Below are 12121 nucleotides of genomic sequence, written 5' to 3'. Positions count from 1 at the left end.
AGGCTAAAAATAATTGCAAGAAAATTTACAAAACCTTTATAGCATATGATAGTGCCAAATTTTAGGTCATTATGTTAAAATGGTGCAAGTCCAGTCTCTTAAACATTAATACACAAAAAAATAAAAATAATAAGTTTAAACTCATCAAGAAGACATTAAAAAGACCCCACTGAAAGCAGTCTTGTCAGTGAGAAGCATGATAATGATACACTCTCTGCTTAACAATAATCACGTGAAATTTGTTTGAGCATTTTTTTTATATATACATATTTAAGTGTCTAAGCAATATAAAATTACTGAAAATGTATAGGTTGGTGTGCATTCTGAACTAAGTATCTAATCCCAAGCGATGTTAACCGATTGTCCCAGATATGCTCTCCATTCCATCAAGCGACGTTAACAGATTGTCCCAGATATGCTCTCCATTCCATCAAGCGATGTTAACAGATTGTCCCAGATATGCTCTCCATTCCATCAAGCGATGTTAACAGATTGTCCCAGATATGCTCTCCATTCCATCAAGCGATGTTAATAGATTTTCCCAGATATGCTCTCCATTCCATCAAGCGATGTTAACAGATTTTCCCAGATATGCTCTCCATTCCATCAAGCGATGTTAACAGATTTTCCCAGATATGCTCTCCATTCCATCAAGCGATGTTAACAGTCAACTAAATCAGTCTTCTGATGAAGTCTTTAGGACAAAAGCTTCAGGTTACCTTTCTTATTATTGTTTGTGTATGATGGTTGAAAAGTTAAAAAACACTGTCAGATATGAATAATATTACTACACAGTTAAGCCTTCACCAAAGTATAAGGACTATTATTGCAATTCATACAAAATGTAAATTGTTTAAATAAAAGACACAAGTCACAACATTATTTTTCAGGAGTGGAAAAAAATTAAAAGAAAACATACATAAATGCCATGAAAGATGCATTATATGCCCACAGTATGCTTGACAGTCCTCTTTGTAAGCACTAATAAAACATAGTTCACTCTGGAGATTACTGACCCACAGGTAAAACTGACCTTTGGTCAGTGAATGTGGTCTTGAAGTAATACATTATTGATGTATATGAATTTACCCAACATGTAAGTTATGTATTGACTGATGTATATGATTTTATCCAATTTATGCACAACAAAAGAATAATGAATTGTACAAGAAATGATGTAATACATGCATTGTAAGAAATATAGGATACATGAGTATATGCATTCATCTCTCTCACTCACTCTCTCCCTAATTTCTCTCAAACATGCCACTATTCATTATTACCAATATTCTACTACATCAAATTCATAAATAAACTAACATAAATACCTAATTTCAATATTTTTAAAAAATATTTGGCTCTCTCTGTAGGGTCTACTCATGGGCTAGAACCTGAATGTAAAAGACTGATTCCCAATCAGTGCTAGGGTGATCCCAGCATTACAGTGTATTCTGGGCTGATCCCAGCTCAAGTAGAATTGGTGCTAGGCTGATCCCAGCTCAGTGTAAAAGACTGATTCCCAATCGGTGCTAGGTTGATCCCAGCATTACTGGGTACTCTGGACTGATCCCAGCTTAAAGGAGACCAGAAACCAATGGAAATATAGAATAATAATAAAAGTACTATAGCAGAAAACCTTATTCTGAAGTATCATCTGCGACCATAATGCCAATATTAAAATATTGGCCTATCTTCTAGGAGCTGAATTTCCGTGACCTCGTATGCAAAATTTCCGTGCCTATTTGGTTACTTTCGGGATGTGACGTCATAGTAGCGACTCCAGCAGCCCAAGTGGGAGTTGCCAGAGTAAAAGAAAATACCGTTTTGCGTTGCTTACGGGTGTAATAGAACATTAAGAAAAGCCTGTGGACAACATTTTTTTTCTTTTCTGAAAGATAAAGGAATAATGAAAGAATGGATACATTATTACAAACGAGTCGATTTCAAAGCAACACCATACAGCACTATGTGCTCGTTACATTTCTCAAACTGTTACGAGAGGGATTCTGAAAAAATGGCAGCTCAAGGATACGCAAATGCTAGGCCTAGATTAAAAGTTGGCGCTTTTCCAGACATAACGTTGAATATTTTAAATCCTGGGAAAAGTGTTAAACATGCGAGTTACGAAAATAGGCAGAAGGCCGAGCAAGTGACCACAAAATCCAACAATCAATTCACAGATCTTTTATCTACACCAGCAGTGCTAAAAATAAATCTGATAGCCCGACACCCTGGGCCCCTCTGGCTTTAGTTCCGGCCCATCCTGAATTCAAAGTGAGGTGCCCGTCAGGTTTGTTGAAACAAAAATTGTTTGCCTGAGGAAACTTTGATCGCGCTGGTGAAATGAGTAAATGTTGTTGTTGTTGTTGTAGGGTTTAACGCCATTTTTCAACACAAGATAGACTATACATGGCGGCCAGTATTAATGGTGGAGGAAGAACCCGGAAAAACCCCGGAAAGAACCACCGACCCATGAGAAGCTACTGGCAAGCTTTCTCACATAACCACATTAGCCGAATCCGAGACTCGAACCGACGCAGACAGAGGTGAGATGGCAGTGATCCGTAACGGTGAGCGCTTTAGACCACTCGGCCACTCGGGGCCCATAATGAGTAAATGTATTTTCAAGATGTTGACATACATACCTTAACATGGCACAATCTAAATCAAATCACCACTGTCCTAGGTGAAATTTAGATTTGATTTTAATCAAATGGAGGCTTTGCCAAAAATAATATTCTAAACCTGTTGTGTTTCGAGAAAACACAATTTTCAGTAATTTTATAAAAATTACAAATTTAAAAAAATTTTTTTTTATACATGTAGTATGTATAAACGGTAATCTGTAATGATTGGAACTGATATAAAACTACTCCTTGGGCAGTTTAAATAGCAGCGATTAAAAGAAAAGAGGTCAAAGTTTCACATTAAATGGCTGACAGTAGAAACTGGGGGGGAGAGACACTATTGACCCAACCCCCAACCCCTTGCCCCAATGTGCGAGCGCCCATGGGACGTACCTTTTCTCCATGTGATATGCCTTATTATTCCTCCAGGACAAGCCCATTTTGCCTATTCTGGTCAGCTCTGGCTAAATTGCAAAATAGCTAAAGTTTTAATTTAAGTACGCAAACAATAAAGCCGGTGTGACTAATGAACAGACTCCTTATCCTTGCATTGATCTTGTGAAAAGGACTGCCCTTCGGACAAACTTCAAAGAAACCATGTTTGACAGTGTGTGTATGTGTAAGCACCAGCAATTGATTGCCAAAATAAACGATGCCTATTTTGTTGTTACTTACAATGCCATGGACTTCAGGTTTAAGTCTTAATGCATGTAACACTGTTTGCTGAACAAAATATTTATTCAGAATTAGTTCTTTAGGGCCACATATACTGCATGGTATATTGTTTTATTCCTTGTAATTTAATCATGGTAATTAAACTTTACATATATGGTAGAGGAATGTCAGGTGTTAACTGGCCAAGTTTCTTCGGCGGAAAAGGAGATGCAATTTTGTTTGCAGAGAAAATTTCACAGTGATCACTCATTTAAGCTAATTGGTGACAATTTTATTCTTTTAATTTTTTTATACTATAGTACTGTTGTAGTTGTTTAAAAACATCTGAAATTTACTTGAATAATGTTTAATTTTCACGTTCTATTTACTGAAGAAGAAAAAAAGAAAAAAACTGTTGTGTGATATTAATTATTTCGTCCAGTGCCGGATTTAGACGGGTGTGCATGTGATTTGAATTTTTAACGTAGCTTTAACAATTTTTCAGTCATATCACTACGATGTCTGCAGTGTAGCAGTTTAGACTGTGGATTGCATATGTTATATCTATTTATAAATGGTTTGGGGTTGGGTTTTTTTCTTCTGACAAATGAAAATTGACAGACATAATGTAATAATTGAGACTTCGCTGCAAAAAATTTAGAGATATTACGAGATCGGGATGTAGATGAGGAAATACCCCCAAAATCAAGAGGTTTTTCTCCCGGTTTGAGAGTTGACAGGTATGAACTCCTCCAGGCTTGTGGAATTTCAGTCAGGGCTTGAGTTTATTTAAGTCACCAGCCCAGGGCCTGTGCCTAATAAATTTCTTTTAGTACTGACCAGTTCGGTACATAAACTATTATATCAGACTGCAGATTCAAGTTTTGAATGTGCAACCCAAATGTGGTCTCCTTCCGTCTGCCTCGCTCACCAATGTTTATGTTTGTATTCGAGGACTGGCTAGTATTGCGTCACGGTACCACGTGATCTGTCGTCTCATCAAAACTCGGAAAAACTTGGCAATTTACAGAATCGTGGTATCTTCCATGCAATAAAATCACTACCCGCTTATGATATGTAATTTATAAACATGACAGTCGGATTAAAATCTGGAGAGAATTACATACGTAAAAGGAAAATTTTGATTTCTAGTCTCCTTTAAGTAGACTATGTGCTAGGCTGATCCCAGCATGCTAATATATTCTGGGCTGATCCCATCTTTACTAAATCTAAGCTAGGCTGATCCCAGCATGCTAATATATTCTGGGCTGATCCCATCTTTACTAAAACTAAGCTAGGCTGATCCCAGCATGCTAATATATTCTGGGCTGATCCCATCTTTACTAAATCTAAGCTAGGCTGATCCATGCATGCTAATATATTCTGGGCTGATCCCATCTTTACTAAATCTAAGCTAGGCTGATCCATGCATGCTAATATATTCTGGGCTGATCCCATCTTTACTAAATCTAAGCTAGGCTGATCCATGCATAAGAGTGTATTTTGGGTTGATCCTAGATTCATGGAATAGAGCTAGGCTGATCCCAGCATGAAGAAAATATTGTTATATTTTCCTGTTTAAACTGTGAAAGTAATGTATTTAATGGGCATGACCTTTACATTATTAGTATAGCTTATGAGTATCTGATTGGGGAAAAATGCTAAAAGACTGATTTCCAAATGGTGCTAGGCTGATCTCAGCATTATAGTGTATTTTGGGTTGAGGGCTGATGCTAGCTCAAATAGAATTGGTGCAAGGCTAATCCCAGCTCAATGTGAAAGACATGTTGGATAAAATCATATACATCAATCAATGCATGACTTATATGTTGGGTAAAGTCATATACATCAATCAATGCATGGCTTACATGTTGGGTAAAGTCATATACATCAATCAATGCATGACTCGCATGTCATGATTGGCATATTAGAATCATTCACAGATGTACAATGTAGCGACTAAAGACTTAAGGTAGTAGTCCATAATAGTAAATAATCCAGATAGACAGCATTCAGATAGTCTACATTTTACTGTATACTCCAGCCATATTCTTCATAAGGAATATCAAGTTGTCTTTATAAAAAAATTAAAAAGCAAAACATAAAAAAAGATTTTGATTGAATGAAGGCATGCTAAAAATTAGCATATAGTAAAAATTAGCATATACTAAAAATTAGCATATACTAAAAATTAGCGTATACTATTTACTGACAATACAGTGCCTTGACAAAATGTTTCTCCCAACTTGATATGTTCAGGCTCCTCTGTAATAAAACTTTACTTGACACCAAATCTAATTCTGAAAGGCTTAAAGTCTGTTATTACTGAAGTCCGATTTAATAAAAGAGGGACTAGATATAATAAAGTCAATGCCAGCATAATATGGTGAATTCACTCTTTATTGTAGGGTACCAAATTTCAAGGATGCTACAAACCACAAATTAAAAGATCCAAGGAATAATAAATTCATCTGTGGAAACAAACTGAACCCTTCCCCAATCCACAAATTTATGTAAGAACAAAAAATGTAAATTTTTCCAATACAATGAATACTGACACCACTGAAAATAATGAGTTTATATCAATCAAATATTCACCATAACATTTTCATATGATCTATTTTACCTTTCTCTTTTCCTCTGACTGTCGTTTGAGTTTGTCAAGGTCACTGTATGTAACAAGTTCCTCCTGCATTGTTCTGATTTTCTCCTTCAGCACTGACAGCTCTGTTTTGATTTTCTCCTCCAGGGTCTCTACCTTCTGTAGGTCCTGTGTCAGTTTCTCATGTTCTGGAAGGATCATACAGCGCATTGTGGAAAATTAATTTTCTCCTATTCTTGCACAGGCATTGAATAACTTATTAAATTAGACTGCCATGATGAAACACCTAATTCTAAAAGCACCTGATCATATTTCAGTTGATTTGGATCAAAACAAGGCTGAATTCAAGATATAAAAAATGGGAGGGGTAGGAAGACAATATGGGTGGAGAGGGTATGAATACTCAAGTCAATAACGACGAAAATGACCGATGATCAGACAAAATTGTAATTACTTGGTATTTAGAGGCCACAGGAAATAGTGACTAATGAAGATGACAATTGGGTCATTAGTCATTAGTGACTAATGAAAATGATAATAGGGTCATTAGTCATTAGTGACTAATGAAGATGACAATAGGGGCATTAGTCATTAGTGACTAATGAAGATGCCAATAGGGGCATTAGTCATTAGTGACTAATGAAAATGACAATAGGGGCATTAGTCATTAGTGACTAATGATGACAATGGGGCATTGCTTTATATCTCAGACAAGAACAGGTTGTTGATAAAGGCAAAAATCAGCACAAGAATGATCTAAATTAAAAAAGGCTCACTTTAAAGTGACGAAAATGACACACAAGATTTCCTTCCTTTTTACAAGTGTACAGCAATTTAAAAAGAAAACACCTATGACGGGACTGTATGCAGGCACAAAGTGCATGACCAAACTAAGTGATGGGATTGTGTGCAGGCACAAAGTGCATGACCAAACTAAGTGTATGGATTGTGTGCAGGAACAAGGTGCATGGCCAAACTAACTGATGACATTGTGTGCAGGCACAAAGTGAATGACCAAACTAAGTGATGCAAAGACCAAACTAAGTCATGTTGTTCAAGTTACAATAAGAATCCTATGCATAAATGCCAGAAACAAATGACCTGTAAATCAAATTTGAATAAAATGCATGGTTTCTTTCAAGAATATAATACATTACTCACCAAAATCTAGCCATTAAACTTTGCATTATTATATATCATCACTACTTAAACACAAAGAGATACAAACAGATGCACACAATGACATGAATATTGACATTAAATAAAACCAAATTCTAGAGTGTTTCATAGATAAAACTTGTCCGATCATTTGGTGAACACCCACATCTTCACAAATTCAACCTTATCAAACTTTTCTTTGAATGAAAATTTGCCAAAATGGCATCTGCCTGCCAAGCAGAAAGGCAGACAAGAGTGGTCTTCAAATGGCATCAAATCCAGTCCATTCATCAGTTACTGAGATGTATGCTCTTCCTTGGATGTAACTACAGTAAAATATATGGAGGGTGTGCCCACATCATCATTGGACAAGTATTATTGAAGAAACAAAGCTGACTAAACAAATTGGCTCCTTCTACAAAAATATGTCACCTGAATGTAATAACTTAGGAGAATAGGTAACATGAGGAGTTATAGCCCTGATATCTGGTCTCCTAAATTATGTGAAGCAGCATACAATCACATGTGAGACATGTACTGAGGTTAGCACATGGTTTATGCATGGGCATGGTCTGGAGAAAAACCTAACTTGTACAAATCTTGTTGAAGCAGAAAAACCAGCATCTCTAAACAAGTCAGAAAGTATATAGCTGCTAGTATTGTCCCACTAAGCTCTTTAAGATGAAAGGTCTCTGATGATGTAAGTCATCGAGCAGTTGTACTTAAATACTATGATAGTGGTGACAGCCTGAACCTCTTGAATGCATGTGGATAAGAACTGCAGTTCCCAGATTAGATCCTCATAAGCAGCATGGATAACCCAATGTACCCAGAAAAAGACAGCCTGAGCAGAAATTTCAACCCTTCATTAATTGGTAAGAACTCTTCTGCTCATCTTGGTTCAGTTGGGAGCTTGAGAATACTTACCTGATCACATTAATGTCTGGGATATAAGCATACTACCTTCCCAATCCAGTCCTACTAAATAGATGAAAATAATCTTATTTCATCTATTTCATATAAACAAAGGGCAATGACTCCTGCCCATGACTCCTCTTGCCACTGCCAGGTGTGTAGTTTTTAAGCTGAGCAATATGTGACTAAGGATGCTTGCATGGTGATCGGGTAAGTATTTTCATAGAAACACAGTTTACTATAACAAATTGCATTCTCCATTAAATACACTCCCAATAACATCAATGCTAGGACAATAGGTAAGATGATGAGGGAATGCTGAGCATCTAACCTCTGCCTTGGGTATCTTTCTTGGGAAATATGGCTGGATTCTGCAAGTGTTGGGAAATATGGCTGGATTCCGCAAGTGTTGGGAAATATGGCAGGATTCCGCAAGTGAACGATAACATATTTTCCTAATTGATATACAGCAAAACCTAAGGTAAATGTAATTGTGACCTCTACCCAGTTAAAAGGATGAGTATTAAAATCTTACCTAAACATTTCACTGGCGAATCCAGTGAAGCTAATAGGCTGTGTTGACTTTTAATTGGGTCTGGTGGTCATCTGGACCCAACAGATTCAGAGTTTGTCTCTGTAAAGCTAAATCTATGAGATGAAAGCACGAGAACGTTGACTGCCTGCCAGCCAACAGCTTTTTCTGTGTTTTGGAATGAAATGTTGCATTCCAACATAAAGGTCACTTCTGTGTCTGGAACCGGGGAGACGAGGGTGGGCAACTCATGATCCTGCCTTGTTGCACACAGGTCTATTGTAGGATGTCCCCACAGTGAGCACAGCTGAAGAAAGAACAATGTGTTGTGAGATCATTCTGTATGAATGAACTGTCCTTTCCTGGAAACTGTCTGCCAGGAATAAGTTGTATTTATTTGTTATGAATTGTTCCCAAAAATGCCAGAGTGGGTTGGAATGGCAAGTTGGAGAGGCAATTCCTTTGCTGACTGCCTCCAAATTTCTTTAATCTTCCCTCCAAAGAGAAAAGGTGACCCAAATGTGGTAATTCTTAAAGGCAGACTAAGTTGAAGCTGCAGAGACATTTAATGTAGATATGTGTCATATTGGATAAGTCCAAAATGGTGGAAGCGATCAACACATTTGCTATAGAGTGATGCGTGCATTATTGATTACCTGAGCAATTCTGGCTCTCACTTCCCAGGCATGATCATTACCCAATTTTTCTGTCAGGTGAAACATGGCAAATGATGCTATGTCAAGCATAGAGGCAATGGTAGCTATTTTCCTAACTAGCTAGGAACTAGCAGTAAGTACATTTGTGTCCACTTAATAGAATGTAGGCAGGGATGTGTATTGTTGCCATATTTTTGTCTAATGCTGGGACAATTGTAAAGAATGAATGGTATTGATCAAGAACCAGACAGGTGGACACTATGGTCAGCAGCTGATACGGCATCAAATCTTAAGTGTAGCTAGACAGTATTGATTGAAATCCAAATCCCTGGGTGATGTGGTCAGCAGACAAGACAGTATAAAAACAGAGGTACAGCTGTATGGCACAGCTCTTTCAATCAATTTTAGTCCTCTATCTTGCCAATGAACAGCAAAGGTGATCCTTTTAAAATGGGTCTTATTGCCTTATTTGGCCGGGTCCATTGGCTGTAGATACCTTGCATGGACAGATGGCTTTTTGACAGGATAAAATTTCTTCATGGATGCCAGCTGTATAAAATCTGGTCTGGCATTAAAGAGTACTGGCATAATGGATGGATTTTCCAGTAAAATCCCCATCATATAAAGTACATGTTACCAAAGGTACAGCAAGACAGAAGGATCTACAACTAAGATCCATGTATATCACAGACAACCAGGCTGGTTTATCAATCAATTCCCCAAGTTGGAACAGCTGGATGACAAGACAGAACTAGATCCAATGCACCCAGTAAAAACCCTATTCATTCTGACTTACACACTCTTAGGCTATGCTTAGACATATGGGGGTAATTATGCCACCTGCACTGCCTAAAACTGGGGATACACTCCCCCACTGTATCATAATTACTTATAGGAATTTTTAAAATTTGCATTGTTGTCATCCTTTTTCTTTGTCTTGAAGTTATTGCATACTGCACCTCATCAGCAGGTTTCAATGAAATGACAACAAACTCAAAAAATGTACAAATACAATATGAAGCACCCACTGCATCATACTGATGAAGTACATTTATACAGGCAAAACACGATTCATGTGTGTCCCCATTTGCCTTGAACTTGTTGCATTATTTAAACTACGTCAACTGGTTTCACTAAATTGAAAAGATAAAACAAAACCCAATAAAAATGTTTAAATAAACAAATACCATGTAACACACATGTAACACACACAAAGTATACATCTACTTTAGCCTTGATTTTGCTGCACTTATTAAACTTTGTTGACAGGTTTAACTGAAACGATGATATAAAAACAAGAAGAATAAATGAATGATGCAGCATATTAATAAGACTCTAAAAAACAACCATTATTTAATGGGTGAGCAAGCCGTATGCTCAAAACCATGAATAACAATATTGGCATGCTAAGTTGTGAGTGACATTAACAAAACTCACAGCAGCAACACAAATTTATTAAAATACTATTTTCTTGTATTTTTATGCTCTAACTTTCTTTTAAAATCACTCATCCCAGTTTTTAAAATTTTTTAAATATTTTTTTTAATACCCATACTAGGACAAGTAATTAACTTAGTTTCTTTTTAGAACAAGCTTGGAATGTTGGGGAGATAATTCATGTTTGTTTCAATATAACAGCAAAGCATAAAAACTAGGAATACCTGGTGGTGTGATGGGAGGTAATGGGCAAGAGTTATTGTCCTTTGCATGAAATGGATGGTCAAAGATGATTTTTTAGTAGGGCTGGATTCAGGAGGTAGTAGATTTATATCACTAATGTTAATGTGATCAGGGAATGTATTTGAAGGAGAAAACCAAATCTGATATTATGTTAGGATGCACCTACGTCATATAACTTTGAAAGTCTGGGTGAGGGGTCCAAGTTAAAATATCCACAAGTCATGCTTTATTTTTATCAAATCTATGGACTGTCAAAACTTGTTGGAACTTGAATTTGAATTTCTTCCTCAAATAGTTTAATGAACATGAGGGCAGGTGTTGCAGCACTGACATAAATTTAAAATACACACACATTTTGATAGCAACTTACAATTCCACAGGACTCGTAGAACAGCTTCACATTTTATTAGAATAAGAAGATTCCTTTCAAATCAGTTATATGTAAAAGCTTCTTTAGTTCAGAACTATCAAGGATCTACTTTTATTTTATTCATTTTCTGATTAATCTCAATGCAGGTTACATGTTAATTAAATGCTATGAATTAATTTTGGTAGGGCAGGGTACCAATTTAATAGATTTTGCAGTTGTTACCATCCATAAATTTACCATATTTGCCGGCCTATAAGTCGATGAGGAGTATAAATTGAAACAGCAAATTTGGCAAATTTTCCATCCTTCATCCTTATATAAGTAGATGCTGAGTATAAGACGAGACCAGATCAACACCTTGGATTGTGTTTTTCACTTTGTTCCATTGTTCCACACAGCATAGTGAATTTTATCCTACCTGTAACTCAGTAACCTTTCCAGTCAGGATCATTAAATGTAACTAAAAGTACCTAATTTATTTCACAAGAAGTATTTTAAATGTAACAATGCTGACTCGAAAATTTATTGAGTTACAGATAGGATAAAACTTGCAATGCTGTGTGGAATTAAATTATAAATAACTTCCGGTTTCATAAATATTAAAAGTATCACTGAATGCTATTTCAGATTACCAGCAATTGGGAAATTGCATCATTAATACTAAAGTGCATTTGTGAGTGGGGGGGGGCAGAGCTGAGAGATACAGAGAGAAGGAGGCATAGGCATTCCATCACAATTTTCTTTTTGCACGTTGTGATCAAAATCAAATATGGTCCAACATATGAGAGAGAGACAGTTCAGCTCTTTGTGGCTTTTTGGTTCCTTGTTTTTGACTTACTGCCCCCATATTGCTGAAGCTTTTGTCAAAGAGAGAAAACATTAATATATGAAAGAGAAAATGTAAACTATGAAAATACATACCATACT

The 12121-nt window shown here is 36.5% G+C and overlaps 1 protein-coding gene across 1 annotated transcript in view; it reads right to left on the bottom strand.

Moving 5' to 3' along the window:
* LOC149806527 (intraflagellar transport protein 74 homolog) overlaps positions 1–12121 on the bottom strand; it is a 99509-nt gene that overhangs the window by 19445 nt on the left and 67943 nt on the right. The window contains exon 20 of the mRNA XM_089954196.1: positions 5908–6071. Coding sequence (XP_089810322.1) covers positions 5908–6071 — 164 coding nt within the window. The remainder of the gene's footprint in view (positions 1–5907; positions 6072–12121) is intronic.

The sequence above is a fragment of the Sinohyriopsis cumingii genome, chromosome 1, assembly GCF_028554795.1.
Source record: "Sinohyriopsis cumingii isolate HCF-2022 chromosome 1, ASM2855479v2, whole genome shotgun sequence".
In the NCBI taxonomy this organism is placed as follows: domain Eukaryota; kingdom Metazoa; phylum Mollusca; class Bivalvia; order Unionida; family Unionidae; genus Sinohyriopsis; species Sinohyriopsis cumingii.
The sequence above is the reverse complement of the archived record's forward strand: the minus strand, read 5'-3'. Positions and strand labels throughout refer to the sequence as shown.